Genomic DNA, 26,621 nt, shown 5'->3' with positions numbered 1-26,621 from the left:
CCTTCTGAAAAACAAGTCAACTTAAAAACATCCAATTCAACCTGGAAAGTGGGTTGTTGTGGGTTTTTTGGGCTGTATGGCCATGTTCTAGAAGCATTCTCTCCTGATGTTTTGCCTGCAGCTGTGGCAAGCATCCTCAGAGGTTGGAAAGGATTTCAAGGGCTGGGATTGTGCCCATTTAAAAGCACAGTAGAGACTCACTTATGCAACCTTCGCTCATCCAACGTTCTGTATTATCCAACGCAGTCTGCCTCCTGCCAGGATCCACAGCTGTTTCAATACATTGCAATGTTTTGATGCTAAATTCATAAATACAGTGAGTACTACATAAAATTACCATGTATTGAACTGCTTTTTCTGTCGATTTGTTGTAAAACATGATGTTTTGGTGCTTAATTTGTAAAATCATAATGTAGTTTGACGTTGAATAGGTTTTTCCTTAATACCTTCTTATTATCCAACATTTTCACTTATCCAACATTCTGCTGGCCCCTTTATGTTGGATACGCGAGACTCTATTGTAGTTCCATTCTCAATCTGTTTAATCACTTAAGCACACTCCCCGACATATCCCTTTCCAACCTCTCCAGGGTTTGGGAAAAGGGCTGAGTGTGGCTTTTTGAGGGATGTGAAAATGGATTACGTGCAGCCCCAGAGATGGTTACCAACAGCCCCAGAGATGGTTAACCTGAAACAAAGTATTCTGGAATACGTGATTGACTAGAACAGTGGTTCTCAACTTGTGAGTCCCCAGATGTTTTGGCCTTCAACTCCCAGAAATCCTAACAGCTGGTAAACTGGCTGGGATTTCTGGGAGTTGTAGGCCAAAACACCGGGGGACCCACAGGTTGAGAACCACTGGACTAGAACTATATAAAGAAGCACATTTACACACTGCAATATTATTTTGCTTGTTCTCTATCTTTTTTTTATTTGTACTGGTAGAATAGTTGTTTTCCCTTGTTGTCGAACAATAACACTAAGGAGTACTTTATTTATAAAACTGACACTGATGCAGCTTTCTTTTATTTGGAAAGGCAAGTAAACACAAGTTAATTAATTAACTTCCTCTAATTTAGTGCTTGAGATCTGTAAAATTTTGTTTTCTTGAGGATAATAACTTACAACTGTTCAGTCTCCAATTTTTAATTAATGATATGGTTACACTTGAGACATTTTTAAAGGCAAGCTGGCAATTTCTTTTTCATGTATCTTTTATTGAAAATTTTCCCAAATACAATAAAAAAACCTACCATACAAACATTCAGAACAAGAAAAAGAAAGAAAAGAAAACCAGAATACAAAATGTAATGGAGACATAAAGAAAAGTGGCTTCCGGCTTTCTTTTTGACAGGTATATCTAATATAATTATCCTCTCATTCTAAAACCATGTAAGTCATTTCTTCCAATAAACAAATCCTATTAATTATCAAAAGTTACCAAACCATTTTCTTTCTTTTTAAAATCATTTAAAAATCACACCAGTGATTTTTCTTTAATTTCAACAAGATAATTTTTCCATTTTTGCTAAATAAGTTAATTGCAGCAATTGTTCCTCTCCAATAGGTAAGATTGAATTCGTCTAACTTTGTATATTCAATAATCTTGATGCTGTAGTCATGTATTAAAGTAGTCTTCCTTTGTTCTTTTCCAATTGTTCGTCCTTAACTCCCAAGGCAGCCAACCAATTTCAAATTGTAGCCATGATTAGTCTACTTTGTCTGGATGAATGCCATGTCTTCCTTGTACAACTGGGAAACCAGTAGGTCCAAAGTGAAATATACACTACAAATATAGACCCTGGACTTTCCACAGATATATAAACCTCACTTGCCTAGTTTCCAACAGACTTCACAACTTCTGAGGATGCCTGCCATAGATGTGGGTGAAATGTCAGCAGAGAATGCTTCTGGGACAGCCCAAAAAATTCACAGACACCCAATGATTCCGGCCATGAAAGCTTTTGACAACTCAATCGAACTTTACAGGACAGAAAACTCACACACTACAAATTATTTATGTATACATGTGACTATAAGTCAATTTCATGGATAAGTCAACAGCAGGTTTGGGGCCCAAAACGATAGAATTTTCACCCATAGGTAAGTTGAGGGTACCTTCCAGGGACATGTAACAAATCTCTTCCTTTTCTTTTAATAATGCTTAGGATGTTTTAAAGAGAAGGAGAGGATCTGTTTATTTGAGGGGTTGTAATGGGGGGAGGTGTAAATTGAATTGCTGATCTTAAAATGTCAACATCTGTACAAATACAGTCAGGGAAAGGAATACCATATAAATGAGAAAAAGAAAGAGAATGTGGTCTGAAAAAAGGCAGGGGGAGAAGAGCAAGGAGAGCAACTTGCTTTTATTATAGACCCAGCATAAATGCAGTGACAAGAGAGATGAGTCAGGAGTCCCCCCTTTGGTGGTTCTATCCCATTACTCCTTCCTAGACCAAAATGAGATTTGGGGATTCACTTTGCCCAGGACTAGGACAGAGAGGTGGAGGTAAAAGAAGGTGGCCAACTGGGCCTTCTCATCTAAGCCAAGGCCTACAAATGGTGGGATGCACAGAGCTTATTGAGTCAATGGCATCATCTGTTTCCAGCATTGGCATATGAATACACGGACACAGGGTTTAGACTAAAGATTTGGATAAAAAATTCCTTGACTTACAATCGAGTATATACGGTACTCCCCCTCCTTTCCTTCTTGGCAGAGATTGCTCTGGTTGTGTTGAACCATAGAAAAACTCAGGTCTCTCTTTAGGTTAGAAAATGGGTTATTAAGTAACAGCCTACCCCCCTTGGTGCTGACTCAGGCTGAAACTAATGAACACCCTGGCTGGCCATTTGAAATTTATTGCACCTATTAATTACAACCATTAGCTACAGCCAGTGAAATTTTTATAATGAGGACCCTTGCAACGTTGCTTTCCTTGCAGCAAATTAACTGTGTGGATATGAGGGCTGGGGAGGGGAGGGGGTTAGAATCAATGGGATCAGCATACTTTACAGAAGCAATGTTTTAATTAGTAATTCTCTGCAAACACTGCAGCCTGAAACACCAGCTGTATATGCATCATTATCTCTTTTTAAAGAGACAGTGCTTCCTTTTTACACATTCAGTTTAACTCTTCCGAAGATTTTTTTTTTAAGCAGCTGTTTGCTTCTTTCTGTGTGCGTGTGTATTTTATTTGGCTGTTGATAAAGAATTAATGCATTAATAGTGAATTAAAAATGGGAGGCACGGGGAACAGGGAAAGCTTAAGGAAAAATACTGCTAAGATGAGCATCCCGGCCTTCCTTTGAGGACCTCAGAATAATGAGGATTATCTCATTTTATCCTTACAAACAACTATATGAGTAAAGTTAGATTGTGTTGTTGAAGGCTTTCATGACTGGAATCACTGGATTGCTGTGATTTTTTCAGGCTGTATGGCCATGTTCCAGAAGCATTCTTTCCTGATGCTTTGCCTACATCTATGGCAGGCATCCTCAGAGGTTGTGAGGTCAGTTGGAAATAAGGCAAGTGAGGTTTATATATCTGTGGAATAATGTCCAGGGTGGGAGAAAGAAATCTTATTTGCTTGAGGCAAGTGTGAATGTTGCAATTGGCCACATTGCTACCTAACTACCCCTCTATTCTGCCTTGGTCAGACCACACCTGGAATACTGTGTCCAATTAGGGGCACCACAGTTGAAGGGAGATGTTGACAAGCTGGAAAGTGTCCAGAGGAGGACAACTAAAATGGTCAAGGGTCCGAAGAACAAGCCCTATGAGGAGCGGCTTAAAGAGATGGGCATGTTTAGCCTTCAGAAGAGAAGGCTGAGAAGTGATATGATGCCATGTATAAATATGTGAGGGGGAGTCATAGGGAGGAGGGAGCAAGCTTGTTTTCTGCTGCTCTGGAGACTAGGACGCGGAACAATGGCTTCAAACTATAAGAAAGGAGATTCCATCTGAACATTAGGAAGAAATTCCTGAGTGTGAGGGCCGTTCAGCAGTGGAACTCTGCCCCAGAGTGTGGTGGAGGCTCCTGTCAGTGGTACTTTGAATGTGATTTTCCTGCTTTTTGGCAGGAGGTTGCACTGGATGGCCCACGAGGTCTCTTCCAACTCAAGGATTCTATGATTCTATGAATGGTTCTGGAACATGGCCATACAGCCCAGAAACCTCACAGCAACCCAAAGTTAGATTGATTTGTCACTGAGTGCAGATCCAAATCAAAGTCAAGTTGAGAAGTGCAATGGAAACCCCCAGACTGGCTTGAATGTTGTATCATTCCATCATTTTTCTTTGAGGCTGAGGAGCACATAGTCCTCCAGATGTTGCAGTGCTATTCCCAACAACCTTAGCAATGTCACCAATAGAAAATAATTGTGCAGTCATATCTAGAGGTTCACATGTTGCCCACCCCTTCTTTAGCGTCCGCTCCACAGTTACTGAACAACATCAAGGCTCCCTAATTGTGATTAGTTTATTAAAGGAGACCAGATGCAGAGAAGAGTGGGTGCCTTTCATCTTGCATAGGCAGAGATGGAAGAGAACTTTCTATAGATGCAGCTTTTCTCATCTATATATGACAAGTTACAGCTGTCTTTACATTTAATTATGTTAAATTGATGGGCTCTTCATTATGAATAGCTAACTGAGGAAGTGAATGTTCCATTTTGGGGATGTCATGAATCACCTGTCATGATTCTAGAAGTGGCCAGGGTTTTTACCACCATATGGCGTTTTAAAATTAATATCCATCATAATCAATATAGTTTCTAAAAGCAAGCTGTGAATATGACATACCTGTTGCGTGTTTTCAGGTTTCCAAATCATGACAACCCTATTGCAGCCCTAACACAGGGTTTTCTTAGCAGGATTTGTGCAGAGAAGGTTTGCCTTTGCCTTTGCCTTTCTTTGAGGCTGAGAGTCGGCAACAACCCCAAGGTCACCCAGTGAGTTTGCATGGCTGAGCAGAGATCTGAATCCTGGTCTCCAGAGTCCTAATCCAATACTCAAACCACTATATTACATTAGTTCACACAATATCCTATCCACGTTGTCATTATGAATGCTTTTTATCAGAAAAAGCTCATTTAAATGTTTGTAATTCCACTTTTTCAACAAAGGAATGTCCCAAGAAACCACGGAGAAGCACCGGGATTGTGGTGCACCTGGCTGACTGTCAGCTGCATTAAGATCACTCTGACCAAAAGGTCATGAGTTCGAAGCCAGCTCGGGTTGGAGTGGGTTTCCAACCAATTGTGTAGCCTGTTGTCGACTTTTGCAACCCGAAAGACAGTTGCATCTGTCAAGTAGGAAAATTAGGTACCACCTTAAAGTGCGGGGAGGCTAAATTAACTAATTTATGAGGCCATAAAAAAGACTCCAGCAAAGCAGTCCAGCAAAAAAGCATGCGGGGAATGCGGAAGTACTTCATCAGTGTCGCAGATGGACAATGAAAGCGACAGCTCCCCTGGCGGCCAGAAAAAGTTAAATAGCCTCTGTGTATGTCTGTATATGTTGTATGTCAAAATTGGCATGGAATGTTTGCCATATATGTGTACACTGTAATCCGCCCTGAGTCCCCTGCGGGGTGAGAAGGGTGGAATATAAATGCTACAAATAAATAATAAATAAATAAATCTACTCCTCAGATTGTACTGATCTAGATTTAGATTTAGTATTTTATTATAGCAGACCTCTAAAAGTAAATGTTATCCAAACTAGTCATGATTATTTTAAGATTAAGCCATTAAAATCACTGTAATTTGTTAATCAAGATTAAAATCTATTGATATGAGTGGACTTGCCATTAGGTTTGATTAAGTAGTCAACAGAATTTGAAAACCAGCCAACCCTGTTGCTTTGCTCATGGAGAACTGTTGCCTTTTGCTCCTGTTTTTGGTGGAAAGCTTTTACAAACTGGATCACACCTCTCCTCATTGCTGAGCGAATGTACAAAAAGGATAAAGATTTCCAATTTCAGCAACAGGACCCTATTAAGTAGAGCAAAAACCCGGTGAAATCGGTAATTGTTGGTCTAAGGAATTGGTTCTGTCCAGCTGGTTCAGAAAGACATTTATTAAGGCTTGGGGAAAGTGACATTATTAAAGTGAGCATGCTGATTTCAGACAGCTCCCAATTCATCACTCTGACAGTGACAAACACAGCCCGAGGTTAAGCAAATGACTAAAGAGAATTCTCTGGCTTTACATTTTTAATGCTCACCACATTTTCTGGGCTGCGGAGGGTTCTATTCAAAGGATCCTCTCCCCTGAATAGAAAGGGCAGAGCTAGGCCATGAAACATGCTTAGATTTTGCAAATCAAGTAGGGCCTCTGTCACTCGGCTAGCGCTAGTTCATTTATTTTTTAATTATTCCTCACTCCTTAAAAGATCCCTTTTCCCCATTTTCCAGAAGAACAGGAGCATTTGACTCAGCTGTGCCGCCTCTATTCTTCCTGACTCGTTCATCATTGTCTGCTCCCTGAATGGAAAGTGGAGGGTCAGTTTTAAAAGGCTCCATGCTACAAGCTTGCCTAAATACATCAATAGCTCCCTAATGGAACTGGAGTCTTGTCACTCAGACCACCCAGGTCTCTTGGAAAGAAAATGTGCCTCAGATACTATGGGATACTCCTTAACCCCTTCCCCATACCTCAGGCTCTCATACAATAATGACATAAGCAGCTTATCATCCCTACCACAGCTTCTTTTGCAACAGTATTATTATTATTATTATTATTATTATTATTATTATTATTATTACTATTATTATAGGAGCCCCCGGTGGCGCAGTGGGTTAAAGAACTGTGCCAGCAGGACTGAAGACCGACAGGTTGCAGGTTTGAATCCGGGGAGAGGTGGATGAGCTCCCTCTATTAGCTCTAAGCTCCTCATGTGGGGACATGAGAGAAGCCTCCCACAAGGATGATAAAACATCAAAAATCATCCAGGCGTCCCCTGGGCAACGTCCTTGCAGACGGCCAATTCTCTCACAACAGGAGTGGTTGCTCCTGACACAACAACAACAACAAAAAAAAACCCACAACCCTATTATTATTTCTCTTTTCTCTCCAAATTGGGAGCCAAGATGGCTTGCCATTTTTTTAAAAAAATACATTGGATACCACTTTGTTTTCAAGTTCAGTGCAAACTACTAGCTTTGAACTTGAAAGCTTTACATTGTTTGGGGTCAGGGCACCTCCCAAATTGCTTCTTTCTGCATGAACCTGTCGAAGAACAAGGTCACGTCTCCATGTTCTCTTACCATCTGCAATATAACAAGTATACCATCTGTATTGTAGAATGGCTTCCTTAAAGAGGTTCAACTTCACCCCTCCACTGCCTAAAAATGATGAGGACTTTTATTTCTGCACATATTTAACTAATGTGGCTTCCCCTTATATGAATGCTTTAGAATTCTGTTACCTGTTTTTTGTTTTAATTGCTTTTTCTCTGCTGTATGATTGATTTAACTTTTGTGCAATCTGTCTTGAATATACTCATTTCCAGAAACAGCAGGTGCATTTATGATAGATAGATAAATAAAAAAATCCTAAATATGCTGAAAGAACCAGATCCTGTTGATTTTGGAAGGTAAGCCAGGTCACGCTTTGTTGACACTTTTATGAGGCTTCAGCCTCATCAAAGAAAGGCAAGTGGGAAATCCCTTCTGAGGATTCCTTGCCATAGAAAACCCTATAAAATTCATGGTGTTGCCACATATCAACAGGAAACTTGAATGCACATGCATATATGCACACAAATGCACCAAGTGATGGTCACTTGGTGTTGTCTTCTGGTTTATAGGCATTTATTTACAGGCTATCCAATGCAAGGTTTCACAGGGCAGCATACTTTACAAATAGTACAATTTAACAATAAACCATACCAGTACAATTTGTGTACCAGATAACGGAATTCATCAATACTGTTGTTATTTGCCACCAAAATCCTATGCATGAGAAACCTCCAAGAACATTGATCATCAATTGCTTTGTTCTGGTCTTGCAAACACAACATTGTCATTCTTTGATTGATCAATCTACTTGCAGTGTTGTCTTTACTTTTTCCGATTGCCTTCCCTATTACCCAGTACAGTCAACCCTTCACATTTGCCAGTTTAACGTTTTGCTGGTTTCATTATTCACTGATATGTTTAATATATTCCCTCTAGGTCCACCTGGATGATGCTATGGTCAGTGTCTGACAGATACTGAGCACAGAGTCATACTGGAGGATCTAGAGCAGTGATTCTCAACCTGTGAGTCCCCAGATGTTCTGGCCTTCAACTCCCAGAAATCCTAATAGCTGGTAAACTGGCTGGTATTTCTGGGAATTGTGGGTCAAAACAGCTGGGGACCACAGGTTGTGGACCACTGAACTAGAGAGATTGTTAGATAATGTTCTCTCGGGGGGGGGGGGGAGTCTAAATTTGCATTTTTTATTTGGCGGGGGGGGCTGTGTCCTAGCCCCAATTAAAGTTAATCGCATATTGTATTATTGTCTTTTATACCTCGTGCTATGTCCAACACACAGCAGTCTCAATTTAGTCATCTTGGCTTCTAGTGAAAGTTCTGCCTTGTTTTGGTCCAAGACCCATTATTTATTCTTTTTAGCAGTCCTAATATCCATAGAATTCCCTTCCATCACCACATTTCAAATTAATTTTCTTTCTGTCAGCATTCTTCATTGGCCATGTTTCATGGCTATAAATAGAAATTAATATAGAAACATTTAATTTAATCCCACCCACCCACTTCTCAAGTTCTAAGGCTGTCTGGAGAGAAAGAAATCATAAGTAGGCTGCCATCAAAGAAAAGGTCCTTTTTGCCTTTTGCACTTCACTTGCAAAGGCACCAACAGAGGGGCTTTTGAAGATTATCTCTAAGGTCCAGGTAGCACATACTGTATTTGGGCACTAAATTTAAAAAATCTTGAGGAAGAACAAGCACAAATGAACTGTACTGATATGTGTGCTGCATACAGTTCATCATTGCTTGTTTCCATATTTACAAATCAAGTATCAAACAAGAAATTTCATCAGCATGAAAATATTGGAGATTTTCTGAACTCCTTCAGAAAGGCTTTGACCAATATGACCCTCCTACCTTCACTTTTCTTGCATAAGATGACTGCACAGCAGGAATTGAATTATAGCATCCAGGTGCTGCCTTACACTAAGTCCAACTATTGGTTCCATATTGGAAACAAAGTAGCATACAAATTAATGAAACAAATCCATCTGCTAGATTCTAACTTACTATTATCTATGTTGAGTGGCAATAGTGTTCTAGTTTTTTCCCCATAGGAAATGTACCTGGACGTAGTGGAGATTGAACCTGGTTGATAATGGATGCAAAATGGGAGCCTTTTGTTACTTCTTCCTGAAATAGTCACCAGATATCAAGTGTGGGCAGTTGTTGAAGACACAGAGGCCAATTTTGGCCACTGAACCCTCTCAGAAAAACTAGTCGATAACAACAAAATCAGGGGATATTTTTAGTTTCTGTTTTTGGCTACCATCAGCCAGTTTTCATTGTTGGGAAGGCTGTTGGGAGATTCTGGTATTTCAGTGGTATCTGGCATACCTGGAAGCCAGGAATGGCTTTCTGATCTATCCTAAGTGATTTTGTTTCATTCATTTTTTGGAGGACGCTGTTGTGACTTGGCGGACTATCAGAGTCAGAAAGGCTGCCAAAAGCTTCTGGAGGTTTCTCACTCTGTTATGAGCAAAAAGATTTCATAGGTATTTCTGCTACCATATAAAAGTCATTATTTTACAGATGGAGAAATGCAGAAAATGGAAGTGAAGCAGGATATGTGTTCTGATGACTTAGCTGGAAAGCTGCATTTATTTTTGAAACAAAATCCACCAAAATTATACTTCAAGGCATCCTAAAAATTGGACCCTGTGGCAGCAATTTCCTTTCACCACACACATACATTACCCAACTCTAATGAGTGGTGTCCTCTGTCCCACTTAGTATAAATTCATTTTTATATATGTCTATAATATAGCTAGCACCTCTCTTGTTTAGGACAATGTGTACACTACCACCAAGAATTCATCATATTAAATAAGTCAAGGCAAATCAGAGCTAGTCCTCCCCCAAAAGTATTTGGTCTGTTATTATAGTACACAATCATTTAAGTTTCAGTCTGAGTGCTATATTTCAGAGGAAGGAACCAGCTCTTAGTATTTCTTGCCTAAGAAAATCCTATGAAATTAATGTGGTTTCCATAAGTTGACTGGCGACTAATAGACATGCACACATTGAATGCAACCCAGGTATTTTCATATATTTATTATCAATGTTGATATATTTATTATCAATGTTATCAATTATAATTTGGTCATATATATGGATTTATTTTAGTATATGTGGGTTTATTGTAGTTTATTTTGGGTTCTGGTAGGTTTATTATTGTATTTGTATTTATTGTTGTTTCAGGCATTGAATGCTTGCCTTTTTGTCATTGGAATCTACCCTGAGTTCCCTCAGGGAGATAGGGCAGAATATGAATAATTTTAAAAATGTACAACTTTTATAAAATGTAATTGTGATATTTTTCCAGATATAGGAACATACATATTATAATCAAAAGTATTTCAAATGCATGTATATATGCTTGTGTATGAATATGTGGACAAAGATAACTTCATAAATTATTAATCACTTAAATGATCATTCAGACATAAGCATAAATCTAGAAAAATGAATATGTTGGTGTTATTTGTGCCTTTCTTGTTATTTCTTGTTGTCATACATTTATTTTTCTTCCTCTGCTTTGTTCTTTTAAAGTGTTTTGGTTTCCCTAAAGCCATAAAACCATCTCCTCGATTAAAATCTGAGAGCCTGAAGAAAAAAAGCAAAAGCATTGCTGCTGGAAATCCGAGGAAACATTATATATGGAAGGACTTCATTTCTATTGTTCTTGCCTTCCTACAGTGCCGCTTGATGCTGATTAAGGTATTATTCTAACACTTTCTGGCGATGTTGTTTACCCAGAAAAGCAATTGACAGCAAAAATGCAGGTAGAGGGTGAGGAATGAGCTCACTTTGTGGCTGCATAGTTAGCCATCTGACAGCTTCATTTGATTGCACTTTGCTCTCTCTTGGCCATTACCGTAGAAAAGTCCCCCCAATGCCTAGAATAAAAGTAGCCTAGAGATGAGCGAAAGATGGCAATCTGCTCAAAAACCTTGCAGACAGGAATGCTCATTAAGGCGTCTCTCTAGTCATAGTTTTCGAGCCTCACAGGAGGCATCAGGGCTCATATTCAAACGAAGGGTTCTGGCAGACAGGTATACAGAAACCTGTCAAGGGAAAGTGGTGGACGGCTGGCAGGGGGAAAGTGCAGCTGTAGAACTGAATTAAACAGGCTGTGCATTTCTGTGGTTTATCTGTATTGGAGCTGCTTTGTTCTAAAGTCAGGGTCTGTCATTGCGAAAGACAAGGTCAGGCTGAAGCAGAGAGGACAAAGCTAGCCTCCTCCGGTTCCCAGGTTACTGGCTGGGAGGGATGCAGTTTTCATTGCTGTGTGGAACTGACTGTTCCGAGGTGCTGAAGGGCTCTTTAATGAATGCTGAGCGGCTGTGTTTGAAGTTGGAAGGTCAGTCAAATATTCCCTGTAACCTTGGAGGGTTTAATCATGCCCCGAGTGCAAGCCAGGCTATTGAAAAGCAACCATCTCAAACGGGATTTTGGCTCTCGCCTCTTCTTTTTCATCTGGCTGGAGTAATCCATAGATTGGAATGCTTCATTTCAGCAGGAGTTGTGGTGGGAGGGGAGTTCACAGATAAGTCATTTGGACTTGCTGTGTTTGGTTTTGCTTCACAACCTTTGTTCAAGGCAAAAGATCTTTAAGCATTCAATAAAGTCTCTACGAGCACAACAACCAGTACTGTCCTTAGATATTCTTTGTTTTTCATCTGAAAGTGATCAGTCATTACACACACACATATGCTGCATACACATGGATCCATAAAAATGGTATCCTTTGGTGAGCCAGCTGTTGTCAGAGCTTAGAAATCTTACTTTTTTGAACTGTAACTCCTTGAATGCCCTAGTCAGATTGATTAGCAGCATGTTGACTGGAGGATTTTGGAAGCTATAATCCAAATCCATAATTTTCTATGCTCTTTTGTCATGGTAAGATAGTTCTTGGTTCAAGGGCCATCCTTGAACCGAACCTTGCACAGAAAATGGCCCTTGGTTCAAGGGCCATTTTCTGTGCTCTTTTGTCATGGTAAGATAGTTCTTGGTTCAAGGGCCATCCCAAGTCACTTTGCTGACACACATTTTCCATGTGAAGAAACTAAGGGCCCTTCCACGCAACCCTATATCTCAGAATATGAAGGCAAAAAATCCCACATTATCTGAGTGTTGACTCAGATAACCCAGTTCAAAGAAGATATTGTGGGATTTTCTGCCTTGATATTCTGGGAAATAGGGCTTTGTGGAGAGGCCTTGACTTGGCTGTCCACTGGACCATACTTCAATACTAGCAAGAGCATCTTCCACCACACCTGAGAGCAGGGAGTCTGATTCAACATCCGTACTTCTTTCTTCCACCATAGCACTTGCTGGAAAATATCTCCCAGCCAACCATCCTTGTTAACCCCCTTTATCCATTTGCAACCAGAGCAAGAGGGCTTTAGACAATAAGTGTTTCCTGCATACCTCAACCCTATATATGTTGTCTAAAGCTTTCCCCATTTGCTCAGTTTTCCATTGTGGGGATGTATCTCAGCAATGACAACATATAACCAAAAAACCCTTCTCTCTCTTCCTCCTCCCTCAAGATGATAAGTGCTTTGCTGAACAATTCCCTGTCTTGAAACTTTTGTGTAGTTAGTGAGAACTTAGGTGTATGTATTTGAATGCACTTTTGAATGTAATTAATGTTTTAGCTATGAAACGAGCATATCCTTTGTTTGCCTTACTGAGCTAAAACTAGTCTGTGGATCCTTCCACCCCGCCCTATATCCCAGAATATCAAGGCAGAAAACCTCACATTATCTGAGTGTGGACTCAGATTACCCAATTCAAAGCAGATATTGTGGGATTTTCTGCCTTGATATTATGGGATATAGGACTGTGTGGAAGGACCCTCAGGGAGACCAAAGCAATCTGGTTTCTACTTGTGAATTCTATTAAAGGAGGCTGAGTCTTAATTGTACCAGTCTTCATCCTTCCCAGAAAAGGGGCCAACAGTCTGGGAATCTGCTTCTGATCCAATATCACTGTCAATCACTTATTGCTCTAATGGTGGATGTCTTGATGCCTACCAGAACAAATATTGTGATTCTATGAACTTAGGTCAGGAGATTGTCTTAATATGCTGACTGTGACATACTGAGATGAAGAGACTATGTGAGACAGCCAGTCCAAAGCAGCATTGCCACCAGGGGAAAGGGTCTGGAAGATGGGAATGCGAGGGGGGCAGGCAAGTCAGGAGGAACAGCTGGGGCTTCTTCTGAAATTGTCCCACTTCCTCAGTAGCTAAGTGAAGCAATCATTGCCACAAGCCACACTAGGTCTGGAGAATGAGGATACTGGGAATGGGAATGTCAGAAGGTATGTTTGATAGAAAAGCAGGCACGATTCCAGCTAGAACTGGTAGGTAAAATAAGGGATAGGGCTGCTATCCCATTAAAGCAACAGCAACCCTCTTCCTTTATTTCAGCTGGCAGCCCAAGCCCCAGCAACGGATACCTATGGTGGTCAATATTACTTCATGATGTCACCTTTGGAACTGTTGCTTTAACATTGCTTCACAGTAAACTTAGCCTCCAAAAACAAGATAGAGTGTTTTTAACTTGACTCTTAAGTATGAGATAACACAATCTCTTTCCATTTTCACTAAATGAGCAGCAATGCATTTGCTATCACTGAGTCACTTATCTTTTCTCTCTAATGTCTTTGGTTACTTGCTTTAGCTAGATAAGGAGTCAGGAGGTGACAATTTGTCTTGTTCCTAAGTCATAAATACAGAGGTTAGACTCTCTTCCTCCAAGCCCAATGTAAAGCTACAAGCTTTTCTGCTGCTTTTCATTTCTCTGTTACTTTGGAAGTCATGCATCAGTGGATCAACAGAGGAAGGCTCAAGGAAGAAACTAATATGCTATGCTGCCATTTGTGTGGACAATTTTCAAAATGTATAATAAGACATATTTGTTGTTGTTCATTCGTTCAGTCGTCTCCGACTCTTCGTGACCTCATGGACCAGCCCACGCCAGAGCTCCCTGTCGGCCGTTACCACCCCCAGCTCTCTCAAGGTCAGTCCAGTCACTTCAAGGATGCCATCCATCCATCTTGCCCTTGGTCGGCCCCTCTTCCTTTTGCCTTCCACTTTCCCCAGCATAATTGTCTTCTCTAGGCTTTCCTGTCTCCTCATGATGTGGCCAAAGTACTTCAACTTTGTCTCTAGTATCTTTCCCTCCAGTGAGCAGTCGGGCTTTATTTCCTGGAGGATGGACTGGTTGGATCTTCTCGCAGTCCAAGGCACTCTCAGAACTTTCCTCCAGCACCACAGCTCAAAAGCATCGATCTTCCTTCGCTCAGCCTTCCCTAAGGTCCAGCTCTCACATCCGTAGGTTACTACAGGGAATACCATGGCTTTGACTAGGCGGATCTTTGTTGCCAGTCTGATGTCTCTACTCTTTACTATTTTATCGAGACTGGACATTGCTCTCCTCCCAAGAAGTAAGCGTCTTCTGATTTCCTGGCCACAGTCTGCATCTGCAGTAATCTTTGCACCTAGAAATACATATTACATAGCTAAATTTATAAGGATTTTAAAAAAATATGACACTCCTTCCCTCTGAAATTAATTCTTCAAGCCAAATGTGGGACCCAAATCTACAACCTTAAGGTTAAGGGTCTTGCCCTCTGCCACAACAGCTTGCCAGGCCAATGTATGAAATAACAATAAAAACATCCATACATTACAGCTGGAGAGAGGGAGCTAGAAATAAGTGAGTTGCCTTGCAGCTGCAACTGTACCAGAAAGAGAACATGCAAGTCATTGGACCATAACTGAACACAGCAAGGTTCAGTGACAGAGTTGAAAGCAAGTCAGCCAGTGCTTAATTTCTAGTAAAGATGTAAGGTCTCATACAAACTTTATTTTGTCAAAAATATATATTCTTGACTTGAGAAATAAGACCTCATATAAAAAGATTTACAAAAATAATAGCGTCCCCAAAGATGAGTTTCTGGAGTGTACATAGTCAACAGCTACTCTTTGTCAGGTAAGACTATCTGATATACCTGGTATAGTAGTAGCTGTGGTTCCCCCAGCATCTCTGGTAGCAAGGCTGGTCCTACTTTTAGACAGAGATTACTCTTCCAGGAAGGAGATATTGAGAGACAACAAGATCTGTGCTGCATTCCTGTAACTAGCTTGTTGCCTTCCGGCGCAGAGGAAGATTGGTCAAGTCAAACTATTAAATTGCCAGCTCATCTGGGTTTTGATCAAGGTTTTGTTTGGTTGTTTTTGTTGCATTTTACCCTACATAGTAAAATATCTTGGGCAGAATGTCACCATCTGTATCTAATCCATTGAATCTTAGACTGTCTAGATGCAAAGTACATACTCTTATTCCTGAGCAGTGTTTCACCAATTGTACAGGTTCTATGTAAGTGATGCAAATTTTTGGAACATTTCTCTGAAATACCTACAAGGTACTCTTTGTTTTGAGGCTGGAGCAAAAACAAACACCCACAATGTTCTGTCGTTTATTATATTACTCTGTGTAGATTTCTTTTGGATGCCCTTGCCTGTCCTAGGGGATGCCCCAGTTCACTTTTGCTTGCTTTTGTGGGCTGCATGGCTTCTGCAAGATGAAGAGGAAAAAGGAAGAAGCTGACAGTGAACAAGAGACAGCTGTCTGAGAGGAGAACACATTCTTTTGGGGTGCTATCTTCAACAGTATTGAGTTGGGAGAAGATTGCTACTACAGTAACTTGGTATGATATTATTATTTATATTGTTCATTATGTATTTTGTGTATTGATGTGTATATATTTGTGGTTTGAAACTTTGTATGCTGCTTTGAATCACACCCATTGGAGAAAAGCGGGATATAAATTAATTAATGTCTTTAGGCTACCTCTCATGGTCATCCCCCCTCTCAATGTCCTGATCATCCTCCATCTAATCCATAGGTATCTCTTCTCATGGGAGGGGGTAGGATTGATGTGAGGATTATCTCAAACATGTAGAGGTGGCAGGGCCAAATAAGTAATACATATCTTAATGTGAAGGATAGAAGATTGGAAGGAGCTCTATTTATTTTGAGAATCTGGAGCTCTACAAACAGGAATCTGATCTAAAATACATCCTCTTAAATTAAAAATTATAGATCCAAGGCATTTAGTTTGAGGACTTGGACTGAATTGCAGCCCACAGTCATCGTCTGTAAAACTCCTTTCTAAGTTACCCGATTTTGTCTTACTTTGTGCTTGTCTTATCACCATCCTATGGAGTCTGGTGTATGTGTTTGTGTGTGTGTGTGTGTGTGAATGTCTATGGAGAGATTCTAGCTGTATGTTCCTGACTGTGATGCTACCCTCACCCTTCCAGCTCTCCCATGGAGCTTGATGGATTAGAACAGGAAGGTGCTCTGGCAGGAAGAGATGAACCCGCTATGTGAATGATAGCCTCTCTCATCAGCATTGGCAGTGGGAAGAGGAGAATGTAGAAGACGTTAATGTTGTTATTACATTTATTTCTTTGTTTCTTTCCCTCCAGAGACTTTAGAGATCATCAAAACATTTTTTCTCTGCAAAAAAAAAATGTTATTGAAGATCTAGAAGCTACCTAGCAAAATGGCAATTCTGCAGCTCCCTAATTTGAATCACACCAAGCCTTAGAGACTGTAGATATTCATGACTCAGAATATTCTGTTTACTGAGGAACACATTTAGACTTCTTAAAAACTTGCGTTGTAAAAAAGCTATCTTTTAAAAAGTTGTTTTCCTCTCTCTACATGCTATAATCCTGATAATTATCAGCTCTTCCTCAGCAACTTGAATTTTCCCTTCATTTTTTTAAAAGGCAAAGAGATACTTGAGTCTTCAGCTTCTCTAATGGCAGTCCAATACCACTCCCTTTAAACGTTCTTCCACCAAACTGGCTGTGTGAGATATGTTCCTACAACAATGTCCAGCTAAACCAAGGCACTACAAGCTTGGGTGATACTTGGTACTGATTCTTGGTAATTTTGATATTGCTTTGCAGCAAAGCATAGTGATGAACTCTCTTTAAACCTTTCTAGTTTTTTTTAAATTTCTGCTAGAAGACCCGATTGCTACTAGAATAGTAAAGCTTTATAACATAGTATATATACTGGAAACCAACACATAGTATACATGGTCTCTGGTTTGATTCCTTGCCATGGATTGTACAGTACAGTCAGGCAGTCCCCAAGTTAAGAACAGCATAGGTTATGTAGGTTTGCTCTTAAGTTGAATTTGTATGTTAGCTGGAACAGGTACATTTTATAAGTGTGTCTCCAGATACACACACACACACACACACACACGCTTTGTGTAGCATAAGGAAGGATTAATACCCCTGTGGTGTTTGTTTTGTTGTCTGTGCCCCTGTTCAGAAGATTTCACCCCATTTTCTGTCCCTGTGAAAACTGAATTTTGAAGGAAGTGGCTTGTTGTGGAAACAAGGACTGGTGTTAAAGCTTTTCCCCATGACAACTCTTTCAGGTGTGAATTTCCCTTCTGAGGGGTAAATTTGTCTCACTTCCTCTTGTCTCACCCCCATTTGTAACTATGAGTTATTTGTAAGTCAGATGTTTGTAACTTAGGGATTGCCTGTATTTTATTTTCTTGTTTCTACATGGCTACATGAAATATCTATCCAGCAAAGATATCCAATTGTAGGCTACATATGATGTCATCTGAAAGGAGGGCTGGGCACTTTTAAAAGAAAAAGGAGAACCTAAGAGATTTTAATTCATCTTTGTCAGTACTAGACAAAGAAATGATGTTGCTGTAGGAGATGCCTGAGTTGCTTCAAACCTGTAACTCTGAAGAGCAGGACAATAATGGGCTGAAGCTACAATGGGATTCAATTGGCATTCAGCCATTAACCTCACTGTATCACCCTGAAATGTTCACAGGGTAAGACTTTTCTTTCATCCTATTGCCATGGAGCTGAAAGGAAACACTAATACAAGATTCTGACTAGTTCAAAAGCTAAGCTAGGAAAATAGCATTACTTATCAAACAATGGCTATGCCCTCTGACATGCCCCATTTGATGCCAGGACACTATCTGTTTTTCACTTCAGACTATTTGTTACAGTGGCAATTCCTGCAACATTTGACTCATGCAATATTTTCTATGGATAAAAAAATAACAAAAGCATGACTGTAGTAGATGCTTGATTATTAGAGTGTGCAACTTGAGCAGCTTGAATGATGGGGAAGTCCTTAGTCAAAAACCTAAAATTAGGATAGCTTCATAAATATAGTAATCACCCAAGCATTGCCCTTTGCGGCACTTTGGGTGCGGTCCCTGTTGAGCACTTGGCAGGCCCTGCTCCATTGATTCTCTAAGAGCAGAGGAAGCATGGCAAAACGATAGTGTTTTTCAGGTAGCTCCAACAGAGCTACTCTCATTTTCCTCTCTTTTCCCCATATGATGGGAGAAAGGGTAATGTGGCAACGGGCCTTGCCACCCTTTCTCCCATCTGATGGGGACAGAGCACCAACATGCCTTGTACTCAGGCCCGTAGCCAGGATTTTGATTCGGGGGAGGGGGGGCTGAGGTTTTTTCAGGGTTTTTTGGGGGGGGCTGAGTTTCGGGGGGGGCTGAGTCTGAGTGAAAGAGGGTCTACCCTAGCAAACCTTTTGCATCGTTACCCCAATACCCCCATGCATATGGTATATATTGAGTATGGTGATCAGATCATGATATGAATAAACATAACAGTTTAAATAATGCACCAGTAAGGCCTTTTCACGAACCACCATGAGAATTTCGGGGGGGGGGGAGGGCTGAAGCCCCTCAACCCCCCCCCCCCAGCTACATACCTGCTTATACTGCCCCTCACTTATGATGGGGAAGGAGGGAGGATGCAAGGGCGCCACAAGGTGCCTTGCACACCTGCCATTTTGGTAGCAAATGCCAGCAAAACAGAGCAACACCAAGGTAAGTGTAGAGAGGTCCTGACAGTTGCCTCGAGGACAGCTTCTTTGGCCATCTCCAGACTGTGGAATGACTGCTGGAAGAGATTTGTCAGTTTGAGATGTTGTCTGAGTTAAAATCAGCAGTAAAGGCCAGTCTCTTCTATCAGGCCTATCCAGATTATTTTTAAATTGTGGCTGTTAAAGTATTTGTGATAAGTTTTAAAATACTCTAACTTTTGTTATGTGATATGTTTTCTTAGTTGTTCATCCTCATCTAGATTCACAGGGAGAGGCGAGCAATGTACTTATAGATAAATTGATTGATGATTGCAAGGCTCCACAAGAAAAAACTCAAGAGTTTTCTTCTACCATATTTTAACTACTGAAATGTGTTGGAGTCTCTACATCTCTATATAACTGGTGGATACATAAACATACTGTTATTAGCAATTTCCCCCAATCTTTTTAGATCAGTGTTGTAAATGCTGCCTTGTACAAACTGAGGAATACTAACTAATGGGCACCCATCACCTGACTTCCCTTCACCTTAGATCAGAGCTGGGCAAGTCTGTCAGATCTGGGAGGGGGGGGGGGGACACCTGTTTCCACCAGAAACAAACAAGGAATTCCCAAAACTTCTAGAGGTGTGGGGCATCTTCACTTTGTTCTGGGTTTCAAAAAAGGCCTCTCTAGGGCCTACGCTGGTTGTGTGTGTGTGTGTGTGTATGTGTATGTGCAAAATATAGTGGAAATGCACCTCATGTCACATAATTGAAATTTTTGATCATGGGGGGGGGGGGGTTGCTTCATCTCTAGGGGGTTCCGGGAGCCTCCAAACATGATATAAAAATCCTTTATGCCCATTGTCACAGCTTATTATAATAAATAATAAACTTTATTTACACATTGCAACAATACATAAACATTAAAACAGTAACACATAAAATTATAGCAGCAATCACAACGAGTGCACATAACATCACATAATAATAAAATTGTTAAAACTATAAAACGCAGTAGAACCTACGGATAACACTGGCTGTCATCAATTAATGAACTAAAGTGCCAGAGGGAGTAATCAATCTTCACATACACCCATTTCAGTCTATTCAAGGTCAAAGGCCCATTTAAAAAGCCATGTTTTTAGGCTAGATCAAAAGGGAGGGCATTCTAGGGCCAGGGAGCCACCACTGAGAAGGCCCTCTCTCTTGTCTTCACCAACCATATTTGAGACAATGGCGGGACTGAGAGAAGGGCATTCCCAGCCATTTTCAGATCTCAGAACCCGCACTGGTTCACAGAAGGAGATGTGGTTTATATGTACTTGAAGAATATGCTAGGAGCTCCTAATTAAGTGGTGACATTTACCTTGTCCTCAGTCATATTCCCATAATAAACCATAAAAAAACATACGTTTTAGAAGTGTTCGTTAAAAGAGTTATTACTTTTTCAAATATTAAACATATTAATTCTATATAGTATATTGATAGAGGTGGGTCTTTTAGGGGTACAGGTTCATAGTGCTATCAATACAAATCAGAGTAATCAGTGCATCAGTGAAATGTCTAAGCGTAGGAGGAGTCAGTCACTAGTAGGTGAAAAGTTTTAACACTGAAACCTTGTCTCAGACTAGCGTCCAAGATAGCAATACATTATTTCAATGTCTCTATCTGTTTAATTTACATGAAAATAGTAGAGTTAAAAGTTTAAAATGTGTAAAAAATCTTTCTCTGAAATTTTGTTCTTTTTTTATCTTTTTACAGACTCCGTTTTCCAAGAAAACCGCCACTGTACTAGTTTCAGATTTTTTAAAAAACCATATTTACATTGCAAGCTGGAATGGTAAAGGACATGGACAAAGAATGAGAAGCAAGGCAAGGAAAATCACACCATCTCCTTGTGTAGCATTGTCCTGTGCAAGATTAAACTGTAAAAAAAAAAGACCAACTTGTGTGAAGAAACATATCCTGATATAGCCATTTGCACTATTAGTGAAGAAATTCTAAAACGGTGAAATAAGGAATAGTAAAAACCCAGCAATTCTGATGACACTGGTTTTCACATTTAAAAACAATTGTGTGAGTATTACATTTGCTGTGAATCATACAATAGCTGCATTCCAGTATTATTCAATATAAAAACATAGTGACAGGTATATATTTTTGCAATAAGGATGATATCATGAGAAGCACTTTATTCTATGGGGTGAGTAGATATAGATTTTTGGATAGAGTAAGCTAGACCATCATCAAAATATTTTTTCTGGTTCTTTGGGGAAAAACATTACCAGCAGACTGAAGGGAAGAAATAAAAAGCTCTATTTGCTTATTTTCCACCTTGGTTGCCTCTAGCCATTTGACATATGCTTTAACTCACAAAGGGCAATGCTTGGGTGATTACTATATTTATGAAGCTATCCTAATTTTAGGTTTTTGACTAAGGACTTCCCCATCATTCAAGCTGCTCAAGTTGCACACTCTAATAATCAAGCATCTACTACAGTCATGCTTTTGTTATTTTTTTATCCATAGAAAATATTGCATGAGTCAAATGTTGCAGGAATTGCCACTGTAACAAATAGTCATTTTGCTTCCAGGCAGTTACAAATCACAATTCTGTGCTCCTTTAGGTATGCGGCATTGTGTGCTGTATTGATTTTATATCTCTGATTTATGAGAACAACACTTACATGCTGTTTATTGAATGTACCTGCATTCATTTTGCACAGTTAGATCTCTGGGTCACTAAAGGCTACCACAAAGTTGTGTATATAGAATATTAGTGATTCAGCTAGATTCTGTTTAATATCTATAAACATATCTACAAACCTCACACTGTATGTGCTCAGAAATACTGACGCGGGCCTCAGTCAAACCAAAAGGCTTTTGAGATACCTGGGCTCTAGCTAGCTACATGAAAGCTCAAACCTTGCTACAAAGTTATAAGAAAACTCTTCCATAGCACTGGCAGCTTTGCAGATAATTTTATATTTTAAGTATTTAGGGTGCTATTCAAAAGCTGCTGCCAGTAAGCATAAGCTTTGGTGTACTGTTTTCACAGCTAGCTATTTATGTCCGACTATACCCTATGAGGGAGCGCGCAGTGGGTTAAACCGCTGAGCTGCTGAACTTGCTCACTGAAAGGTTGTAGGTTCGAATCCGGGGAGTGGTGTGCGCTCCTGCTGTTAGCCCCAACTTCTGCCAATTTAGCAGTTCGAAAACATGCAAATGTGAGTAGATCAATAGGTACCGCTCTGGCAGGAAGGTAACAGTGTTCCATGCACTCATGCTGGCCACATGACCTTGGAGATATCTACGGACAAAGCTGGCTCTTCAGCTTAGAAATGGAGATGAGCACCAACCCCCAGAGTCGGACACAACTGAACTTAATATCAGGGGAAAACCTTTACTATACCCTATGAGGATTACTCTCCTTCCAGTTAATCCCTGTCAGACCATTTTGTCAGTTGCTTTTAAAACATCCCAGTTTCTCTTCCTTCCTTCGATCTTCCCTGTTTGTGCTCAGCTTACATCAATAGTTGCAAACAGAGAGAGCAAACATAATTTCTACACATTTAACTCAACAAGGGGTAGGGGAGAAGAGGGCAGTAGCATTTTGCCCTTCCCAGTAAACATAGGCAAAAGAAAACTCACACAGACTCTTCTACTTTGTATGTTCTTAATAACTTTTGCCATCTGTTTGAGTTTTCATTTAATAGATTTTGGAGGCTATGTGATTCTATGCATGGCTAGAAAGAAGTAACCATGTATGGAATCAACAATCAGGAAAGGGTGATTGTAGGGCTAAAGCAGCCATGGGGAATCTTCGGCCCTCCGAGTGTTGTGCACTTCAACTCCCACAATTGAAGGCTGTTAGGAATTGTGGGAGTTAATGTCCAAAACACCTGGAGGGCTGAAGTTTGCCCATGCCTGGCCTGGAGGCTTTGTGTTTGTCTGTCTATCTGTCTGTCTGTCTATCTATCTATCTATCTATCTATCTATCTATCTATCTATCTAAAAAGGTGGGATGGAATTAATCCTCTTTCCAAGCACTGTGCTACCATCAGGACCTAACTATAATGGTTCATACTCATTGCTATTGTAACTCCAATGGACCTTTACTAATATTCAAAGCTCTTATATTAAAAGACAAAAGTACATTCTCATAAGATATGTTTTTAGTGATTCACATAACTCAGGACCAGGATATGGAGATTCCCTATATAGAGGCATCTATTTTCAGAGACATCTGTAGTCACATATTAGGCTGGAGGTGGATCCATCCAGCAAGAATTCTTGGGGGGTGCTCCAATAGAAACTTTGGCAGTTTTCTAGATATAAAACTGCATTCCAGTTATCAAAAATGGTAAGATATGTGGCATTTTGAAGCTGAAAAAACATGGAAGCATTGATGTTGACAAGGAAAGTAAAAAAGAGAGATTGTTAGGGCAATAGGCAAAAGGTAAATTGGCACAGATTTTGATACTCTGCAAAATAAATTATCTAGATTTAAATTGTATATCCCTCAAAAACTCAGTAGAAAGGATAGCCAGTTTCTTCCCCTGTGATAATCAATGGGGATCCAGCATGATATTAAAACATTACCTGTTTGGATCTGTGGTAGCTGTTTGTTATTTTCCGCTATGACATTTTGACAACTTTTAGAGCCAATGCAATCATAATTAATGAGAAATGAGCAGTCGGGTCATATGAGGACACATCTTGGCAGCTGGGAGCAAGGAAGCTGATTTTACTTACATAGCTGCTTCCCATGGTGCAGAAGATATGTGCAGATCTGACTGCTGAGAAAATTCTTGAACCCATTTTGGAGAATGTGAATCTTCCATATAGCATGTTTTCTTTGCTCAAACTGCATTTCTGAAATATATCTTAGGCTTCCGGCTTGACTTAATGGGAAACCCCCTGGACATAATGGCAAATGAAAATAGATGTTGTGCCTATTTTTAGCTTGTAATATTAATGTTCTTATCATGCAGAAAGCACTTGCTTTGCAGCGCCATACATGGTTGGTTTAATCTGGATCTCCAACTTCTGTAAATAAGAAACAGAAGCCATACTTTCATTAGAAAGCTGGCAAACAACAGGGCACAATCTATCTGATGCAGTCTGTGCTTATTTCTTTATCCCCTTTTTGCTCTCCAGATTCTATTATATAGGAGCATAAATAGAAATCTTCCTCGGGAGTCTTCCAGCCTCAGTAGCCATAGAAACCAGCTATTTCTATCTATTTTGCATGATATCAATAAATGACTTTTTCTATACTGGATAGACAGGTCAACTCCGCTTCCTGTGAACTGGATGTTCTTTATAAGCCATGCAAATTGATTGTATAATATTGTATATCAAAGAAAAGGGGGAGAAGGATTATTTGTACACATGCAGTGGAATCTGCTAGATAGATTATTTGCACGCTATGAAATACCCTTTAAGAGAGATAAATATTTGTGAGAATTTTTAGAACAGGCCCTTTGTAGTACTGATTATTTTATATAAAAAAATGTATCTTCAGAGCCAGGTGAGGATGGCAATCTTTCTTTAATATATGAGCTATCTTGTTTCCTAAGGCAACAGCTTACTTTTGAAAAAGGATATTCCACTGTGTTTTTAAACAAATAATTGCTATTGAAAATGCAAGTGTAAAATTAAAGAAAGCTTCCCAATAATAATGTCATTGTTTTCTGAAAACCTGCCTGCCTTTATTAGAAAGGCTTTTTATATAGTAAGATAAAGAATCAGATTTATATGGTCAATAATCAAGTGCACTTTACAAGGAAAAAGACAATTCTAACTTAGGATCCCCACTCACCCACCCAGGATTGTTCAAACCAGTATTATCTTTCAGGAAAAGGAGCCCCCGGTGGCGCAATGGGTTAAACCCTTGTGCCGGCAGGACTGAAGACCGACAAGTCGGAGGTTCGAATCCGGGGAGAGCGTGGATGAGCACCCTCTGTCAGCTCCAGCTTCCCATGGGGGACATGAGAGAAGCTTCCCACAAGGATGGGCAATGTCCCATCCTTGTTGCCTGGGCAGCGTCCTTGCAGATAGCCAATTCTCTCACACCAGAAGCGACTTGCAGTTTCTCAAGTCGCTCCTGACATGAAATGAAATAAAATAAAATTCAGGAATCATCCGTTCACTATCCTGCACTGTGAGGATTTTAATAAATCTGTCTCCTCTATCTGGTAGCCAACTCTTTCACCAAGTTATTTTTTTTGTAGGACTGAAGATACTGAAATATATGTTACAGATACCATATATATTCAAATCCTATAAATCTCCGGTTGATTTCACTATGTACTTCCCTCTGTGGCTCTAGAACTTTTGTATCCCTCTGTAAACCTCTATTTGTGACATTTATATACTTACTGTATCCAACTGTAATTTCATTTATATGACCCTCCTGATTATTTGAATGCTTTAAATAACTCAGAGTTGTATTCAACAAACTGGCACTGCATCGAATACTATATATATATATATGAATGAACAGTTATCACAAAAGCTCCCAAACTGTATATGCTGATATAATCATAGGAGCCTTGTGATGGGTGCAAAACACTTGTGGAAAAAATGGTGCTAAACAATATTCTTGAATTATATGCGGTACTATTAAGGACATGGATACAAAGGGAGATTCATCTGTGTCATGCTGGATAATATGAAGATCACCTTGTGAAACTGAATCAATAGATCTATACAGCTGGAAAACCTTTGTTGGGTAAAGTAGAGCTCCATTGACTTTATTACTGATAAGCAAGTCTGCTGGGTGCATTCCAGTGTTTTTCAATGCTAGTGAAGCACAACATCTTACAATCAAATCAGGAAAACTCTTATGGCATTGCTGACTTCCTTTCAGCATTTCACAGATATCTTTGGGTTGTAAGTACATGGACTCCAAAAGACTTTTGCTGTAACAAGGTGGTTTACAAGGTTGTATTATAAATTATAGATGCCTATCATGTCTATATCTTTCACTGAAATACTTGCCTATTGATTGGTCTCCTGGCTGATTAATTCCCTGTTCTGCCTGATGCCAAGTTTGGAACCAGCTAAATTGCTTGACCTCAGTTTCTTCCTATGTTTGTTTGTTCAGATCTATGCACTTGCAGTAAGCACTTTTCTGCTGTAACTGTGAAAGCATGCTAAGGAGAGCGGAAATGTTAATTGCAGTAATAAACAGAGTTTATTATTCCATCTCTTCATGGTCTAAAACTTGCATCTGCCACCATGCTGCTTTACTTATTGAAATCAGTGAGTTGAAATTTCTGCTACACCTCTAACTTGAACAACCACATATTGAACAATTGAAAGAAGCAGAAAGATAGCATTTGTTTACGATCCAAAACAGAATGTAAAAAGGGTGGTTGGGAGGGATAGATAAATAAGGTCATGGCAGTGAAACTCAATAGTCCAATCTCCTTTTCGTTATTTTATCCAA

General features: G+C 39.8%; 1 protein-coding gene across 3 annotated transcripts in view; it reads left to right on the top strand.

Moving 5' to 3' along the window:
* The window catches only part of BLACAT1 (BLACAT1 overlapping LEMD1 locus), a 109,973-nt gene extending 83,596 nt beyond the window's left edge, over positions 1-26,377 (top strand). For all 3 annotated transcript variants that reach the window (XM_060772913.2, XM_060772914.2, XM_060772916.2), the window contains 3 exons: positions 10,810-10,977; positions 15,772-15,981; positions 20,927-26,377. In XM_060772913.2, the coding sequence (XP_060628896.1) occupies positions 15,805-15,906 (102 nt within the window). In that variant the 5' untranslated portion in view covers positions 10,810-10,977; positions 15,772-15,804 and the 3' untranslated portion in view covers positions 15,907-15,981; positions 20,927-26,377. The remainder of the gene's footprint in view (positions 1-10,809; positions 10,978-15,771; positions 15,982-20,926) is intronic.
* Positions 26,378-26,621: the final 244 nt, after the last annotated feature.

The sequence above is a fragment of the Anolis sagrei genome, chromosome 4, assembly GCF_037176765.1.
Source record: "Anolis sagrei isolate rAnoSag1 chromosome 4, rAnoSag1.mat, whole genome shotgun sequence".
NCBI lineage: Eukaryota > Metazoa > Chordata > Lepidosauria > Squamata > Dactyloidae > Anolis > Anolis sagrei.
This window is presented reverse-complemented; position numbering and strand designations above follow the sequence as displayed.